Source organism: Cheilinus undulatus, linkage group 3, assembly GCF_018320785.1.
Source record: "Cheilinus undulatus linkage group 3, ASM1832078v1, whole genome shotgun sequence".
In the NCBI taxonomy this organism is placed as follows: domain Eukaryota; kingdom Metazoa; phylum Chordata; class Actinopteri; order Labriformes; family Labridae; genus Cheilinus; species Cheilinus undulatus.
The window spans coordinates 49503287-49523671 of record NC_054867.1 but is presented as its reverse complement, the minus strand read 5'-3'; the positions used below and the strand labels follow the sequence as shown (position 1 = coordinate 49523671).

The 20385-nt window shown below is 37.7% G+C and overlaps 1 protein-coding gene and 2 pseudogenes across 1 annotated transcript; all 3 read left to right on the top strand.

Annotated features, from left to right (window-relative positions):
• Nucleotides 1-3911: 3911 nt before the first annotated feature.
• On the top strand, nt 3912-5385 carry LOC121528135 (transcription factor HES-5-like). Its single transcript, XM_041815360.1, has 2 exons — nt 3912-4060; nt 4166-5385. Exons 1-2 carry the CDS (start codon nt 3998-4000, stop codon nt 4496-4498), a joined length of 396 nt encoding a protein of 131 aa, XP_041671294.1. The 5' UTR covers nt 3912-3997; the 3' UTR covers nt 4499-5385.
• A 3978-nt stretch (nt 5386-9363) lies between these two features.
• LOC121528116 lies at nt 9364-9956 on the top strand (annotated as a pseudogene).
• Nucleotides 9957-15134: 5178 nt separating this feature from the next.
• Nucleotides 15135-16063, top strand: LOC121528083 (annotated as a pseudogene).
• The last annotated feature ends 4322 nt before the right edge of the window (nt 16064-20385 follow it).

Below are 20385 nucleotides of genomic sequence, written 5' to 3'. Positions count from 1 at the left end.
TGTATGTTTGTTGTGAAGCACTTTGGGCTGCATCCTTTAATGTGTAAAATTAAGTTGAGTTGAGAATAAATTAAGGACAGATTCTTCATCAAAACTAACACAAAATTATTTTTCTGACAGCAGCTTTAATTTTCAGTAACTGCAGTCAAATTTAAGGGAAAATCTAGGTTTTATTTCTCAAAGTATAATCAATAAAAAAACTGATAGTTACCCAGGCCTGATCTCTATCACTGTCTTAACCTTTAACTGACATCACATTAAGCATAGAGTAAATGTTCATTTAGAACATTTCTGTTCAGCGTATAAACAAGGATTACATTCTGGTTCAGTCAAGATTTTTAGTTAAAAAACCTCACCAATGCTGTGTCACTTAAAAAATAAAAAAATAACAAATACTTGGGGGAAAAAAAGGAAAAGCAGTTCTGAAACGAAGTTATGGGACATCCTGATCTGACAGAACTTTAGGTGAATGTAGATGTTTACAGCTCAGACGCTCTAAATGGCGTCCTTACAGTGACACATTGTGACTAATGAGATGCATGATACGGCACACGTCTATTGTTCCTCCAGTGAAAGAACAGAGTGTGGGAAAGCAGAGGAAACTCACTCACAGAGCCCTGAGGGACAATAGATTCAGACCTTTGACCTGAAGAGACAGATATATAAGGCAGCCAGGCTCCAAAAGTTTTAACCTCTTCTACAAGTCCTTCATTTTAACTCTCTGTATTATCTCCAAAATATGTGGAGATTTTTCAAGTTTGTCTTTCTGTTAGAAAAATTCATATACAGCTACTCTCTCATTAGCCACACTTTCAACCTAATAGAGGATGCCACTTTATCATTAGTCAGCAGTGAGTCGTGTTCATCAGTAATGAATGTGAGGAAACTAAACTACTAATAAATACATTTAATTCTGTTGTTGGACAATGAAAATAAGAGGAGCTACAATGAATAAAGAGCAGTTTCAAAATATAAACCTTTAAGTCAAAAGAACTTTGTTCATATCGCTGACTTTGTTTCTCATCTGTTCTTGAATTTCTTTAGAAAGCGTCTTTTGTGTCTCTTTTGAGTTATGGCCTTTTCCACTTTCAGACAGATTCTATTTAAAAGATTTCTGGATTCAACAGGTCTGGCAATAATCAGGTCTGGATGTGGGTAGTGCAGCCTTTCCCAAACTTCAGTGTGCTGCGGCCCAAACTGACACCTGAAAATCTTCTGGGGTCCACCAAACTGTTAAACAACCATCACCAAGGTATATCATAAACTCTGACATTGAATTGAATACTTTAAGACCTTTCTCAAGACCCTCTCAATGCAAAGCTGCTTTTCTTTTGCACAATCCTGTAAAATGTCTACAAGTATTGGCCCCAGCCTCAGCTCCAACAACTGCTCCTCCAAACACTTGTCAAAAACTTGCATTACCTAAGATTTACATGCACACACCACTGGATTTCATAGTTAACAAGTGAGGGATGCTGCAGAGCTTCAATGATAGCTCAGAACATAAACAAGCATGCAGACCAACACTGGATCTGGTGGTTCCATCAGAATCTGCTACCTCTTTGGCCAAATCTAGAAATCAGAGCCAGCTGCAAAATGAACAACTTTATGGTCATTCATCTAAGACTTTTTAGGAGCTTTATCAACTTTAATACTTTTTAGACCTGTCGACAACCAGATAACATGAGACCTAATTATTTAACTTTTATCTATCATTTTTTTGTTTCATAAACAGGGAATTTCAATGCAAGTGCTTTGCTTCAGATACATTAACATCACTCAGAAGCTGTTTGTGGGGTCACAAAGTATTTTCAATGAGCCAGTGCCTTTTATATTGTTTAAATCATTCATCGATTAAGTCACTTAAATGATCTTTTCGAATATTTATCTCTGTAAATGTACTTTGTGGGCAGCATTAATGTCCCTGATAACAATAACTTTTTTAAGCTGGGAAGCAAGCAGCATAGTGCAATGTTTAAAAGATTGTCACCAGTTAATCCAACACCAGTCAGACACTGGTTGTATGCATCAGACAAAATAAATGATAAAAACATAACATGAATTAAAAATGTTTTTTTAATTCTGAGGCATTAAATATGATACAAAGTATTTTCAGAATGATTTAAATATTTCTATTTGTTTTTATGATTTTCAGTTATTGTAAATGACCTCTCAGCCCTACAGGACCTCTGAGGCCCATCAGTCGGCCCCAGCCCACACTAAAGGAGGCAATGATCTAGTGACACTGAACTCATCTCCCTAAAATTGTGGTCAATCACAGTTTATTCATGATTTAACAGAGAGGGGAACTACTTTTCACATAGGGTCAGGCAGGTCTGGATGGCTTTTTTCCCTAACAAATAAAATAGTTGTTTTGTATTAACTCTGGTTATCTTTGGGCAATATCAAAATTTGTTGGATGATCTGAAACATTTAAGTGTGGCAAATTTGCAAAAAATAAGAAATCAGGAAAGGGGCAATACTTGTCATAGCAATGTATTTGCTTTTTCTTGTTTCCTTGCACAGCAGTGTCTGACCTCCTCTAGTCTGGCATCACATATGACTCACAAAGTTTTGAAACACATCTTTGAGTCTATCAAGCTGTTTTTTGTGTGAAATTTGATGTATATGTTAACTACCAATGACTTTCATTAATTTCAATAATAATTCCTGCTGACAAAAAGGTTGGCCTAAAGGCAAAGTTTTTCAAAAGTTGTTCACATTTAGGATTTTTTTCAGGTATCCCTAAATCCTTCCATTTACACCACATAATGCTTGTGTACGAGGGAGTCCAGAGGTACAGGCCTTTTGTCTGCTAATAGACGGAGTATGGGAAAGCTCCTGAGGGCAGAGCTCAGAATGAAAGACATCAATCCCACCAGCAGTGAAGTAATTCTCCAAAGGGAGTTGGCACACTTCAGGAAACAGCTGCCACCAAGGAGCCGTCCCGCCTAAAAGTCGAGAGCTGAATCTTAATAGAAAAAGTCATGTTCATGACTGAACATTAGATATATTTTACTGTGATTAATGATGAGATAACCTCTCTGTGTGAAATGTTTAGATAGATGGATCAGCTTGAATTCAGAGTTTAACATCTTCCTATGTCAGCCAATGGCGTGCTTTCCCTCCAGATGGCTGGTGATGTCATCTACCACTGAAGCCCCTTTGTGGATCAATGACCACCATACAGGGAGCCAGTGTGGGAAAGGGAGCTCAACTTGTTACTCACACAGACAACAAGGCACGTGTCGAATGACTCAGCGCCATCTGGACAGCGGCTTGAGTGCTGTTAATAGTTTAGCTTTTATGTCATTGACAGGAAGTACATGCTATAATCAGGACCTTTTCTGCTGTACTAAGTATCAGTGATGGAATAAAATGAAGTTTTTCTTAATTTTTTCTTCTGTTTTTGCTTTAACTATGTATTTAAAAACTAGTTTTGACATTATTTGTTCTGGATATAGAGAATCATGTTTCTCTGGTTCAATAAATGTAGTTTGCCTTAACTAGCATCTCAGCCTACATTTTCAAAATAATGTTTTGGTGCCAGTGTTTCAACACTAAAACACTTTAGTGATGAATCATAGCTTACTGAAAGCAATATGATATGAAAAAACCTCCCAAACTTTCCCCAGGTTGATGAGCGTGTGCTCAGGCAAAGTCATTGATCCCAGCATCAGGCAGCAGATCTACAGGGTCAACACTTTCCCACATTCACACAGAGCTCTGCCAGTGTCTCTCCATCACCCCCCAGTCCTCCACCTGTCCCCCGCAGATCTAACCATTGTCCCACCAGGCATTAACAGCATTCAGCGTGTTGCCGCTCCACACGCTGCATTGTCTCAACAAGCTCTCTGATTGGCTGAGACTGTGAGAAACTCCGGTCAGATCCAAACCCACACATTCATATGGAGATGTGGGACTATAAATAGGAGGGAGGAAGCCAGCAGAGATCAGATTCTCTCCACAGAGACTCAGACAGCACAGACATCCAGACATGGCTCCTACAATCACTGCAGCCATCACCAACAACCAGGAGCATCTGACTCTCAACCACAAGGTAAATACAATATCCAAGAAACTTCAACTTCATACAATGGCATCTCTTTTAAACAAACATGTTTCATAGATAAGTGTATTAATGATTTCCTTCTTCTTCCTGCAGCTCAGAAAGCCTCTGGTGGAGAAGCTTCGCAGAGAGCGAATCAACAACAGCATTGAGCAGCTCAAGTCTCTCCTGGCTCCAGAGTTCCTCCATCAGCAGCCAGACTCCAAGCTGGAGAAAGCAGACATCCTGGAGATGACCGTTTGTGTCCTCAGACGACTGCAGCAGCAGGATCAGCAGCACACAAGACTGATCAACCACTTCAACAAGCTGCAGTCTTCCTCTGACAACAACCTGACAGAGGCTGATTCCTCTCCTCTCAGCTACACAGTCCACACCAGCATCACCAAAGAGAAGAGTCCAGTCAACAGCGCCCTCTGGAGGCCGTGGTAGAGGAGTCACTACCAGACAAACTGACATGACCACATTGGTCAGACATTACTGGACTCTATTCTGTGAAATTGTACAACTCAAAAATTCCTTTTCAAACATGAAAAGTAAATTTCTTTTCATACATGTAGCATGACATTGATCTGATTGCATCAGCAATTATTGTTATCACTGTACTTTATGAGAAAGTGTTTTAAATGGTTACATTTTGTAATCATTTTTATCATATTGATCAGAAACATTTTTCTATCCTGTCTTTGACATGTTGTCAATAAGGATTCATCTTGTTTTTTATACCTCTAAATTGATCTGTTATGAGATCAAACTCTTCTCCTTTCTTTTCAGGGTTTTATTATGTCACAATTTTCTTGTGATGCTTTTATGACTCCCTACATGTGATACATGTCTCGTTGTTTGAGCACACAGTTTGTGCAGAAACTATATGAAGGTATTTTTTTACCTGTTTATAATTATGTTTTATCATGAATTAAGCAAAAAAATGTGAAATGTTCTTTGAATGGACATTTTGCTGTCATAGACTTTAATTACTTTATGTGATGACTGAAAAATGATCTGTTTTAGGATCAGTTTATTCATCCTTTTACTACAAAGGTTTTTAATGTTATACTGTCACGGTTTTATTGTGGCCATATCTCCTTTACTTTGTCTGACAACAATTGAAAATGTTGATTATTAAGAAAAATGATCTGTTGAAAGGTCGAATTATGATTTTTTACTCTACACTGAGTTCCAATGTTGTATTTCATTTGAAGAGAACACATGGCTCACTGAGCATTATGATCTCTATTATTGTATTTTGTTTGTCTTTTATAAAGACGACTGTTCCTTTACTCTCTGAGTACACTGTCTTGTAGAAATCTACAAGTTGTTGTAGTGATGTATCATCACCTCTTGATGGAGCTTTGAGAATTCAAATGGCTCATCTGCTTCTGAATAAAAAAATGGAAATGGAAATTTCTGTTCACATCTCTTTCTTACATCAAAAGTAACTTTATTGCATGTCCATCTACTTGATAGAAGTTAGATTAGTGAAGAAATTAGGATTATTGTAACTTAACTCTACTTAACTTTTATAGCATCTTTCAAACTTAAACACCTGCAACTCAAAGTACTTTATAAAGAAAAGACAAAAAACAATAGTAGGGTAAATAAAGATAATAGAATAATTAGGAATGAGTTGTAATTAGCAAAATAAACAAAAACAGGACAGTAAAAGACACCAAGATACCAGAAATGAATAAAATAGTGAAATAAATTAGCCAAAGTAAGACAAAATACAACCAGTTATAATTAAAGAAGGCAAAGCCATAGAACAAGGCAGTAAAATTATCCCATATTAAAGTCGAATAAAAAAGTTGGAACTTTAGTTTTGTTTAAAGCACATATGTTCCTAACACACCTAATCAGACAGAAAACTCTTCGCTAAGATGTTCAATAAGGATTCCTGTTGGTGACGCATCACTTCATTTTGCGTTGTTATTTATCAAAACTAAAATGGGAGTATACCCTTACTGGAGAGTTTTGGTGCAGCTCTCAGTGAGAGTTTACAGTTTAGCACGTCTGTCTTTAAAGAGGTCAGGCATTGTATCTAATGAAAAGCATGATACAGCACACTTCTATTGTTCCTTTAGTGAAAGGACAGAGTGTGGGAAAGGAGAGGAAACTCACTCACAGAGCCCTGTGGGACAATAGATCCAGACCTCTGACCTGAAGAGACACAGATTTAAACAGAGCTCAGCTTACATGAGGAGGACTTGCTTTACATAACACGTCTGGTTCTAGGATTTCTCATCTACCTGTATTAAGATTATTGCAGTTTCATCCAGTGAAAGCTGTACTTCCTGGCAAAGCATCATTACAATCACCGTATTCAAGGGGACCTGTTTAAACATCACTGAGACAGCAGTAGATAAATAGTAAGATCACAATAACCAAAACTGTTTACTTTTTTTTTTTGAGAGCTACAACTTTATGATGGTACAGCTTTAAACTTAAAGAAATAAATGAAGGTTTTCAACATGTGACAGAGAAAACATGAAGAACGCTATATACTCCAAAAGCTTCAACATGAATCAGTTGTGTTGTTTTTTAACAACATGAACATTTTTTTTTCTCTCTAAACATAAGACTGATACAAATTTTATAAATTACATTCAGTACCACGGACATGGACTTTTCAGACGGGTTTCTAACACCAGAGACTATGCAGTTAAAACTAACTCATCTAAATGGTGAAAAAGTACAACAAAGATATTCATGACTGAAACTCTGAGTACTGAATGTCAGTCGAAGACAATATCCTTTCAATCAATGTTCTTCTGCTGCTGTCGATCTGTGAGCAAAGCTTTAGATCAATTGCTAGTTTTTGATTAACTTGCTTGACGTTGTTTTGGTTTTTGAAGAAACTTAAACTGAGTGAGGAAAGTCTGTCAAGGGTTGTTGACATACTGCAGCAATGAACAGCAACAAAGCGGTTAATTATTGAGGTGTTAGCTTTGTTTCTATATTAACTAGATCAATGGTTCCCACCAGTTTTCCTTGGAGCCCCCCTACTTATATATAAAAGAGCTTGATCCCCTTAGACCCACCTGAAACAACTGATGCAATGTTGTCAAAAATCAATGACGATTTTAAATGTTTCATTGATAAAAACCTGATAAAATGGTTCTACACATGTGCATCTTACGATAAGGCCATTGTATAAACTATTAAATAAATGTTTATTGTGGCTTTAGTTAATATGTGCTCCCTTTGAGGTCTATGGCACCCCTCCAGGGATTTCAGACCCCAGGATGGAAACCAATCAGCTAGATCTTCACACTCAGTATGTTTACAATATAGTGCACGGTAAATACAGCTATAGCTTGAAGAGACAGTTGAACTGGACTACTATGTGTCTCAGTACACATGCACAGCAGGTGAACTAAATACTTAATTAAATACTTGAATATGTTTTAATGCCTTTTAAATACATTGTACGACTCTATTGTGTCTTCAGTATCCAGCCCCTTACATTGTCAGCAGTTATCTACAGTCACGGACGAAAGTATTGGCACCCCTGGAATTTTTCCAGAAAATACACCATTTCTCTCAGAAATTGTTGCAATTACAAATGGTTTTGGTTTACATGTGTTAATTGCCTTTATGTGCATTGAAACAACAAAAAAAAACGGAGGAAAAAAGACAAAATTGACACAATGTTACACAAAACTAAAAAAATTGGCCGGACCATGATGTGTGAAGAATAATGCAATCATGTTTTCTGTCTTAAACAACGTATTAAGTTCATACTTTGAGCACATTTCAAATTAAAGAAATATTGCATGTTCTGCAATTTGCAAATGATTTAAATAATTAAATTCAATTTCAGTTAATTGCCCTGCCCTAGTTTCAAGGACTGGAGTTTTAGGACTGAACTACATTAAAATATCAATATCGATATTGGTGTCAGCTTAAAATATTTGGGAAGTATCTGTATATCAGCAAAAATACAATATTATGCATACCTACTAGAAATGCTATCTTTCAAACATAGTTGTGTCTTAAAATGAGCTATGACAGAATGGTGCATAAAACATCTGGCCCCTGAATGACCAAAACCACAGACCAAAATATTTTAATAATTAAAAATGAAATAACTTGTGAAAGGGCAGGTTCAACCTCCCTTGACAATAATAACAGACTGCAGAGAGGCACATGCCTGTCCTCCATTAGAGGAAGTGTTGGAAAGCTCCTGAGGGCACAGTTAAGAATGAACGACATTTATCCCACCATCAGCCATGTAATTCTCCAAAGGGATTTGGCACACTTTGGGAAACAGCTGCCCCCCAGGAAACCTCCCATATGTGTGTGTGGAGCTAAGATTTATTCAATTTTATCTGAAATGTGTGGAAAGCTGGAGGTAAATGTGTGAAAGTGAATAGTTACCGAAAATGTGCAATGGAAATATAAATGTTTACAGCACCATTCTTAGACAAAAGTTCAAAGTCGGTAGATAATGGAGACAGCCAATGGCGTGCTTTCCCTCCAGATGGTTGGTGATGTCAGCCTCTGTTTCTATAACAACACACGGCAAGCATCTGCCACTGAAGTCCCTTTGTGGATCATTGATCACCATACAGGGAGTCAGTGTGGGAAAGTGTGCTCAGAGCTTTACTCACAGCGACAACAAGGCACGTGTCAAATGACTCTGTTAGGCTACATCTGGACACCATGATAACTGGCTTCATTTTTGGCGCCACGTAGACAAATCCTTCAAGTTTTAAAATCCTAGCAATGTTTAGAAAAAGCTGTTTCTCTAAAGAGAAATAAGATTTTTTTTTTAAACAATCAGAGTTAAAAAAAAAAAAAAAATATATATATATATATATATATATATATAAATTTTAAATAAAATGTCATAATATATGGTAATAAAACTTTAACTGCTCATGGATTCAGCCTTGATTTATATTCTACTTTTAATCAATATCTTACACCAAAATAATACTGAACATGGAGTGAGAAAACACAAGGGGTACAAAATTAAGAGAATGTCTCAAGATGCATCAAAATTAACTTCTTCTGGAATATGAATGGTCAGTCTCTGAGGTGCCTGATAAGATCAAAAGTGTGTGCTCAATCAAAGTCATTGATCCCAGCTCTTTCCCACATTCACACAGAGCTCTGCCAGTGTCTCTCCATCACCCCCCAGTCCTCCACCTGTTCCCCCGAGATCTAACCATTGTCCCACCAGGCATTAACAGCATTCAGCGTGTTGCCGCCCCACACGCTGCATTGTCTCAACAAGCTCTCTGATTGGCTGAGACTGTGAGAAACTCCAGTCAGACCCAAACCCACACATTCATATGGAGATGTGGGACTATAAAAGGAAGGATGAAGCCAGCACAGATCAGATTCTCTCCACAGAGACTCAGACAGCACAGACATCCAGACATGGCTCCTACAATCACTGCAGCCATCACCAACAACCAGGAGCATCTGACTCTCAACCACAAGGTAAATACAACATCCACGAAAATTGACCATTCATGTAAAGACATCTTATTTTCTACCAAAACATGTTTCATAGATAAGTGTATTAATGATTTCCTTCTTCTTCCTGCAGCTCAGAAAGCCTCTGGTGGAGAAGCTTCGCAGAGAGCGAATCAACAGCAGCATTGAGCAGCTCAAGTCTCTCCTGGCTCCAGAGTTCCTCCATCAGCAGCCAGACTCCAAGCTGGAGAAAGCAGACATCCTGGAGATGACAGTTTGTGTCCTCAGACGACTGCAGCAGCAGGATCAACAGCACACAAGACTGATCAGCCACTTCAACAAGCTGCAGTCTTCCTCTGACAACAACCTGACAGAGGCTGACTCCTCTCCTCTCAGCTCCACAGTCCACACCAGCATCACCAGTGAGAAGAGTCCAGTCAACAGCGCCCTCTGGAGGCCGTGGTAGAGAAGTCACTACCAGACAAACTGACATGACCACATTGGTCAAACATTACTGGACTCTATTCTGTGAATTCCCAGTATTTCTTTTTCAAATGAACTCATGAATTCTTGTCACGCATGCTGCATGAACTACATCTAACTGCATCTGCAATTATTATATATCACTGTACTTTATGAGAAAGTGTTTTAATGGTTGCATTTTGTAATCTTTCAATATCTTTGATCATATTGATCAGAAACATTTCTCTATCCTTTCTTTGACATATTGTCAACAAGGATTTTAATTTCTGTATCTTTAAACTGACCTGTTTTAAGATCAAATTGTTATCCTTCCATGAGAGGGTTTTATTATGTCACTCTTTTATGTGACACATTTATCACTCCCTTCATGTGAGACATGTCTAGTTGTTAGCTGCACAGTTTGTGTAGAAACTATATGGAGGTGTTCATTAACCTTGTCACAATTTTTTTGAATTTGATACAAAATTTCAACTTGTTCTATACATGGACGTTTGAGTGTCATAGACTTTCAATTACTTTGTGTGATTATTTAAAAACGATCTGTTTTAGGATCGTTTATGATTATCCTTTAGTTATAAAAGGTTTGTCTGATGTCATATTGCCACAGTTTTATTCTGGCAATGATTTTATTTGTTAGAAATCAATTGAAAATGTTGAGTATTAAGAAAAATCTGATCTGTTCTAAGGTCAAACTTTGTTCCATTTCTAAACTGAATTTTTTTTTTGTTTTCATTTGAAGAGAACACATGGCTCATTGAGTGTTATGACCTTTATTTTGTTAGTGTTTTGTTTGTCTTTTATAAGGATGTCTGTTCCTTTACTCTCTGTGAGTACACTGTGTCTTGTAGAAATCTACAAGTTGTTGTAGTGATGTATCATCACCTCTACATTAATACATACTTCTTGGCTTTTTGTGCCTTTTTGAATAAAAAAAAACTTCAAACTGTGAATATTTTTGTTTGTCATTTTGTTTCATACTCATTTAGCTAAGAAACTTTTCACCTTCTTTAGCCAATTTTAACTAATGCAAAGGATTTTGGGTCATCAATGAACAAACAAGGTTATTAAAACCACACAAATCTATAAATGTATATATATTTAAACTGGAAAGTTTGGTTATGGTTGTTGCTTAGGTCTGATGGATATTATATGACCTATGGGTAATTTAGAAGTCAGAACACCAAATGATAAAATTATACAGTCCAAAGAGACACTTGCAGCACCAACATTTATTGCTGATTTTACCATTTGGCAGAGGTATCTAATTACCTGAGGCCCTTATTAAGGCCCAGGAAAAGGTGAGCATCAAATGTGAGATGAGAATCAAAATTATTTTAACAATTGAGATGAGTATTTAAAATGTAAACAAGGGGCTCAGAGTTCATTAAACAGTATCAAATCAGAGTTTCATAGTCCAAAACCTCCCCTAGGAGGGTCCCCTGGACCCCCTGCAAAGTTAAGCCCCTGAGAATCCCCCCACTTTGTCTTTGTCGACATTCATTATTTCTGATTAATTTCTTAATTAATTTGCATACATATATTATTACAAAATAAATCTAATTATAAACATATAAAAGTTATGTCAGGAGAGGTCAAAACCCAACAGGCTTATACAAGGGACCTCACCTTTCTAAGAGACAAAAAACAAAACAAGATTTCAATAAGAACACAAAGTATGCATGTATACATCTGCATATGTTCACATGTACATGTGTATACTAAAAAAACATAGTAGACGATAAACATACAAGAGCTAACAACTGAGTTTACAGTAATGTAGAAACTATAAAAGGCCAAAGAGTAAACAAAAGGACAGATTTAAACCATAAAAATAAGCGTCGTTAGTTAAATGTGATAACTGTTTCCTTTTAAAAGTTTGAAAAGATTAAAAGCTCTTAGCAGCATTTATTTAATCATACCATGTTTGTACACCACAGTAACTGATGGAGAACTGAGCATGTTTAGTTTTATAACAAGGAAGATGAAGATGATCAGCTGTCTGCTATTATGTGAATGCTTCTTTGAATTTAATGTAAAGACGTTTCTAAATGATGATGGTAAAGAAAAAGGTAAGAACATACATTTATATATAAATACATGTATCTGATGAATGTTTACATCATTGACGGGGGGGGGGGGGGGGGGTGCAGACGCTTGCTGACTTACAGAAAGTTCTTGATCTCACAAAACATTTTAGGGGTAATTTGTATAAAGCAACACAATAATGCCATAAGACTATTTTGTTGTTGTGTTGCTGTCTTTGCCATTCTAGGAGAGGGAATTTTGAACTTGGTTTACTCTACGGGAACTGAAAAATACTGGGATATATCCTGCACTTCCCCTCTAAGTGTATCTGCCATTTTAAGGTGTTTTGCCATAAAGTGTTATGCATTGAACATAAACTGTTGTTACTCTGTTATATAAAGATAAAGTCCTTGAAACTCATGGCAGAATGTCTAGTGCAAATAAAGCTTTGCTGCACCATCACATTGGTTTAGCTGTCACTTATAGTTTCATGTTAACATGTCTTTAAAGAGGTCAGACATTGTATCTAATGAGATGCATCATAAGGCACACTTCTATTGTTCCTCCAGTGAAAGCAGTGAAAGGACAGAGTGTGGGAAAGCAGAGGAAAGTCACTCACAGAGCCCTGTGGGACAACAGATCCACCCTCTGACCTGAAGAGACACAGATAAAAGGAAGCTAAGCTTTTAAATCTAAAACATGTCTTAGAAAAAACATCTGGATGTAAGTGACGCTCTTACAATAATGAGCTTAGACTAATATTTTCATTTTATCAAGCAGAGTACTTCCTGTCACACTTCTTAACCAGCAAAAAGAGACTTTAAAGATAGCAATACTGCTAAATGTTTTAGTACAGGACCCTTAATAATAAAAAAATTAATATTAAACAGTTCCATAAAGAACACTAAAAGAGAACCAATTTAAAATAAACATTACTGAATTGCAAAACTAAAATATCACTAAAACAGGACAATGCAGGCTGCAAAATGTAAGTATTTTATAAATACTGCTGTACAATGTCAAATAACATTGTTATGACATTATATGGATAGAAAACAAATAAAAAGTAGAGCTTTAGTTCAGTGTGGATACATCTTAACGCAAACACTTTAAGAGACCAGGGGTGCTCCTTCATTCCTGAACTGAACTGAATCAAGGAAACCTTTTGGAGGGAAGTTTAAACATCCTGAAGAGGCCTTTTGCAATTTAGATCAAGACGGATCAGTCCGAATTACCCAAACAAGCCAGACCTAAGTCACTTTATCAAAGAAGTCACTTGTTACCACATTGCCTAAAGTAACTAGCTACCTACCTATACTTATTTTTCATTAACATAGATGGCATTTAAACTGAGGTCCTAAATAAGTATGCTATGCAAAGCTAACATATTCTAACCAGCTAATGTTGTAAAACAACATAACATCAGCCAGGGCCTAAAATAAAAACACAAGTTTGTCACCAGAAAACCTTCACAGGAGAAAATAATTACCTCATAGACACTGCTGTTATGGTTTGGCCTAAAGGCCAGCTTCATTGCATTTGAAGGATGTCAGTTTATTAAGGTGATTTCCTGTTAAAATGTTTGTTAATTTAAAAGTTAAAAAGAACAGAAGGGATGAATCTCTGCTCTCAGTTTCTGTAAGAAGAAAGGATAACCCTTTAGTTGAATTTCATATTTTCATATAAACTTGTTGTTAGGTGTCTGTACAAAGCCAAGCTAGTGCAACCTTGGTGGGCCAAGTTTGACTGGCATCCCTGGGCTTTGTTGGCTATTAGCAGTGAACAGTTGAGGTTTTCACTCAGGAGTCATTTCAAAGAAACCCAACTGCAAAGAAGATCTGAGAGCAAATCTCCTCATTTTGACCTTTAACTGTAATGAACTCTTATTTTGAAAGAAGCACAGCTAACCAAAATCTTCTTCCTGTAGCACGTGACATTCTGGAATGTGAATAAGATATTTCCAAAAAAGTCATATGTCATAGATAACTGAACTTTAAGTACCCACTTTGATCTAAATGGTTATTTTTTCTGAAGGGCCCTAACTCCCTCGTTGTGCTTGTCCACAGGATCCTTAAGAACTCCCATCTGCAAAGGGGCACATGCCTTGTTTCTACTAATTTATGGAGTGTGGGAAAGCTCCAGAGAGCAGAGTAGACTTTAAGAGAGTCCCATCCCACCAGCACTCAAATAATCCTCTAAAGGGATTTGGCACACTTCAGGCAACAGCTACCTCAGGAGGATACCTCCCACCATCGATTACAGAACCGCTCTTCATCCTAGTTTAATGTCTGTGATGAAAATGATCATAACTGGAACTAAAAATAGTACGACAAAGTTCTGAAACGGATCATTTGAGATTAAATAAACACAGTGGGAAAACTTATTGCAAGACTCTTGCAGATTAATTCAAATTTGCAAACTGTCAGAATCAGCCAATGGCGTGCTTTCCCTCCAGATGGTTGGTGATGTCAGCCTCTGTTTCTATAACAACACACAGCAAGCATCTGCCACTGAAGTCCCTTTGTGGATCAATGAGCGCCATACAGGGAGTCAGTGTGGGAAAGTGTGCTCAGAGCTTTACTCACAGCGACAACAAGGCACGTGTCAAATGACTCTGTTAGGCTACATCTGGACACCATGAAAATTGGCTTCATTTTGGCGCCTTGGAGGAACCCAACTTTTTTAGTTCTTCCAAAAGTGTTTGGAAAATCTTACACATCTGAAAAATAATGTTTTGAGGCATGTGAATCTGTTTCAATCTGTGGTCCCTTACAAATTTGGAAGCTATATTTGAGTTGTGGTTCAAGACACCCACATGAAAAACTTTTATTCCTCTTAGTTACATATGTGGCAAAGAAATTCATAATAAAATATGAACGCTAAAATATCTTTACAAGCCTTAACAGCTTGTTTCCAGTAACATGATAAGGTATTGATCAACTATAATTATCAGTCTTACACATGTGCATCCTGGTTGATGAGCGTGTGCTCAGTCAAAGTCATTGATCCCAGCATCAGGCAGCAGATCTACAGGGTCAGCACTTTCCCACATTCACACAGAGCTCTGCCAGTGTCTCTCCATCACCCCCCAGTCCTCCACCTGTCCCCCTCAGATCTAACCATTGTCCCCCCAGGCATTAACAGCATTCAGCGTGTTGCCGCTCCACATGCCGCATTGTCTCAACAAGCTCTCTGATTGGCTGAGACTGTGAGAAACTCCAGTCAGACCCAAACCCACACATTCATATGGAGATGTGGGACTATAAAAGGAGGGAGGAAGCCAGCAGAGATCAGATTCTCTCCACAGAGACTCAGACAGCACAGACATCCAGACATGGCTCCTACAATCACTGCAGCCATCACCAACAACCAGGAGCGTCTGACTCTCAACCACAAGGTAAATACAACATCCAAGAAGCTTCAACTTTACACAGCAGCATCTCTTTTAAACAATGATGCTTCATAGAACAAGTGTATTAATGATTTCCTTCTTCTTCCTGCAGCTCAGAAAACCTCTGGTGGAGAAGCTTCGCAGAGAGCGAATCAACAGCAGCATTGAGCAGCTCAAGTCTCTCCTGGCTCCAGAGTTCCTCCATCAGCAGCCAGACTCCAAGCTGGAGAAAGCAGACATCCTGGAGATGACAGTTTGTGTCCTCAGACGACTGCAGCAGCAGAAAAACCAGGCTGCGAGCTCTTCAGCTGTTAACAAAGGCTACTCCACGTGTGTCCAAGAGGCATCACACTTCCTGTCCAGGCAGCAGGTGGACATCATGACCCAGAGAAGACTGATCAGCCACTTCAACAAGCTGCGCTCTTCCTCTGACAACGACCTGACAGAGGCTGACTCCTCTCCTCTCAGCTACACAGTCCACACCAGCATCACCAAAGAGACGAGTCTAGTCAACAGCGCCCTCTGGAGGCCGTGGTAGAGAAGTCACTACCAGACAAACTGACATGACCACATTGGTCAAATGTTACTGGACTCCATTCTGTGAAATATCATGAGAACATTTTTTTTCAAAAAAGAAAAGTGAACTTCTTGTCATGCATGCTGCATGATTTATATCTAATGACATCAGCCATTGTTTTTGTCACATTATGGTTACATTTAGACCTTCCTAATATTGTTGATCATACTGATCAAAGACATTGCTTTTCCTCTAATGACATATTGTCATTCAGAATCTAGATTCATCACATTTTTGATGTTTTGAAATTGATCTGTTGTTAGATCAGAATGTTTTCCTTCATTCTGAAGGTTCCCTTATGTCACAATTTGTTGTGGTACTTTTAGTTTCCTACATGTGATTTATGTCTGCTTGACTGGAAATCACATGTAGATACGATACTGAAGTTTTAATTACTTCCTGAAAATTATCACTTATTTTGAATTTAAACAAAAAAAAATTATTTTGTTCATTTGTTGAACATTTTTCTATCACAGACATTCAATTACTTTGTGTAATTATTTAAAATTGATCTGTTTCAAGATCATTACTGTTTATTCTTTTATCATAAAGGTTTGATTGATGTCAGACTGTCACACTTTTGCAGTGACAATTATTTCAGATATTCTCAGTTCAATTGAACTTGTCAATTAATAAGAAAAACATGATCTGTTGTAAGATCATTTTTGTACTGAACCTTTAATGTTTTGAAACATTTGAGAGAAAATCCCATGTTCCAGTGAGAACTGTGTCCTCTAATGTTGTGTACTGTTTGTCTTTTAGAAAGACAGCTGTTCCTTTACTCTCTTTGAGTACAGTGTCTTGTAGAAATCTACAAGTTATTGTTGTGGTGCATCATCATGTCTACAAAGATCTTTATTTCCAACTGTGGAATATTGTGCATATTTCAATAAAAAGCACTGCAAACTGTCAATTTTGTTTCATGTCACTTTCTGTCAAAATTCCTTATAAAGAAGAATCAAACCTTCTACTGTACTTTAAATATTCAATCAAGTTTTAGAAAGATGTGCCTGTAAGTGAATTGACAAAATCTAGATAACACCTACAGTTACTGCATGTTTGAATGTAGTTGTAGATATCCTTAGAAAATCAATAACCCACAACATTAGCATTCATAAAAATCTGAGCTTAAGGGAGCGCCAAGAAGTGTGTCACTTGATTGCACAAAGTTTAGAAAGTCCTGGACACTCACTGGAGAACATCTAGTGCAAATAAAGCCTTGCTGCTCCAACACATTGGTTTAGCTGTCACTTATAGTTTCATGTTAAACGTGTATCTAACAGGGTCAGACATTGTATCTAATGAGATGCATCATAAGGCACACTTCTATTGTTCCTCCAGTGAAAGCAGTGAAAGGACAGAGTGTGGGAAAGCAGAGGAAACTCACTCACAGAGCCCTGTGGGACAATAGATCCAGACCTCTGACCTGAAGAGACACAGATAAAAGGGAGCTCAGCTCTCGAACTAAAACTTGCTTTAAATCACACATCTGGAGGAAAGTGTTCCTATGATATAAATCATCTTAACCATTTTTTGAAAACGCTGTTATGTCTTATAGAGCTGAAAGAACGGTATCATGGCTTAATTCTCCTTTATTGAGGCTTGTTAAACATTTATCTTAAGGTGATATAACAGAGCAAGACATGTCTTAAATCTGCCATAGCAACAGGCAGGTTATTTTCATATGAGGTTTCAAGCTGTGTGTGTTTTTTTTTCTTTCCATCTATTGTTGCAGTAGGGTGTACAAAGGTTATTCGTAGGAAAAAATAAAAAATAAACATTGCGAGTCGCAGAAGGTGTGAAGAGCTTCTTGTCGATGCGAGTACATTTTTGTCAACATGATGTTACATAATGGGGACAAGTAAAGGTGAAACCACAAAGGACCTTTTGATTAACTTCTTAGAACAGCAAGGGGAATTTTGCTTTGGGTGAACTTCTTTGACCTCGGCAGGTGACCTTTTGGATGAACTTTAAAATCCGGTGAACTACAGTTACCTTCAAAATCCTAAACTTAGCCTCAACATAGGGTTTTCCCCTAAAGTCAGGTTTCGAGGTCATAGTTAGGGTGGAGACCTAGCGTACCTTATGAAAAGGGCCTCAAATTTATCCTCAGGGCTCTCGCGCAGAGTCCAACCATAGGTTTCGATTGGCGTGAACCAGTTATTCGGTACTGAGACCTTCTGTGGGCGATCGGTGATAACTCCTCTCAGTGAACAAACCAGTCAGGGGTCACTATTACTCATAAGCTGAAGGGAAACCTATCTGCAAGAGGGTTAAACTGGAAGCTAACAAGTACTACCCAACAGCTATTCAAAGTCAGGGAGACCCATGCTGGTATCTTTGCTCACCGAAGGCAGTGTCAGCCGGTCAGATTAAACAGTTACTATGGTCTGGGATGGAGAACTAAATTTAACAAAAGCTATCTTTGTGGTTTCACCATTTTTTATTTTGCTGTTGATGCCTGTAATTCTCAAAAAATTTGCTGAGTCTAACTAACTCAGGTTTTATTTTTGAATTTCAGGAGGGCTTTTTCTTCAGACCACACAAGGCCCCTGTAGGTGAGTATGAATCACCACAGCTTTTCTCTTTCTGTTCTTTTCTAAAATACAGCAGGCTCATTTACACACACATTTAAGGGGGTGTTTAGAGCAGAAAGAGATGTGTTGTGCTCTGAGCTCTTGCAGCCTGCGATTGACAGGAAACCAGAAACCCGAGCACTACATCACAGACGAGTGAGTCAGGAGCTGAAGATTGAAGTCAGACAGGATTAAAACAATCCTTGTAACTTTTTAATAATTAGTATTTTATCCTGGATCTCGTTATATGGTGCACAACGTGCGAGGTATGAAGACAGTAAGTAGGACTAGATGTCACAGGGACAAATAGAGACAGTGTCTATAGAGTGAAGACTGTCTTCATGTTAAACTATAAGAACTCACCATGAGTCTAGACCAGGGGTGTCAAACTCAAGGCCCAGGGGCCAAACCCGGCCCATGGTACAGTTATACCCAGCCCACTAGATCATATCATATTTCTATTTGAATTGGCCCACCAGTATGATGTCTGTAGATTTCCTCCTGTATAAAATTGTAAACTTAACCTTGATGATTGAAAATATCCTTGTTAAGTCATAAGAATTGGAAAGAGTAAAGAGTTAAAATAATTTGATAAAAAGTCAGAATGTGGGCAAGGAAATTTGCACTTTCATTTCATATTTTCAATTTTGCATCTCACAATTATGAATTTAAGTTATAGCTTTGACCTTTTCAAATCACAAACTTTACTTTTTATTTCATATTTTGACCATTTAAATTCACAATTTTAATTTTTAAGACATATTTTGACATTTTCAACTCCCAAGTCTGACTTTAAATCCCACATATTGACCTTTCAGATTGAAAATCTAAAATTTTTATCGCATCTCCTGACCTTTAAAATACATAATTTTAATTTTTCTCATAACTTGACATTTTTAAATCCATGAGGGTTGACAGTTTATTGGAAATTTTGACCCTGTTAGGCCATCAGGTCAGACCCAAATACAGAATCCGGCCCCTGCTGTGATTGAGTCTGACATCCCTGGTCTAGAAGGTCTTGTATAACCAAGCAGAGTTAAGCTGGGGCAGGAGGAAGAAGTTTCTCGTGTTAAAAGTGCAAGAATTTGTTTTAGGAAGGCGAGGTGTCTTGTAGTCTAACCAGCGATGTCAAGCTGAGGTGGAATACTGAAATCAGCCAGAATAAATGTAAAAGACAAATAATCTCAGACAAGCGTTCATAAGGTTGTTCGCTAGTACTGGTGTTTTGAGAAGCGGCATTACATTTTTCTGCCCTATTTAATGTTTAGGACCCTAGTACCTCTCGTCGAGGCAAACCAACTCCTGTAAAAAGCGGTCACCTCCCTCATAGGAGGGAGATTTGCCTGTGTAAAAAGGGAGAAGGGAGACAGAGAAGGTTGAAATCTAGACCCATTAATAGGAAACCACGTAGAGGAAGACCTATCCTCTAGGAGGGAAGGCATCTACGTGAATTTAGTTGAAAGTAAGTATTGCCACTGCGCATCAGGTTAAAAGGGTACTATTTGACACAAATTCAGGTTAAAGAAATATTGCTTCTTCTGCCATTTGAAAATTGCAGCAGGCCATATTGCTATTTAATCAAATCTTTGATTGACTGCCCAGCCCTAAAGCTGACCCTCAATCCAAACACAAATGTTCATGTATGCCAAGCTACAGTTACTGAGAAACTGATATTACTGTACAATTCAAAAAGAGATACAGAAGCATTTTGAAAGAGGCTGGCTAAATCTATCCTCAAAATGTAAAAAGAGACAAAACACAACAGACTTGTTGCTGATTTCATGTTTAACAATCATCTTCTTCTTAAACTGGAATATATTCAAACAGCTCTTGCTATCACTCT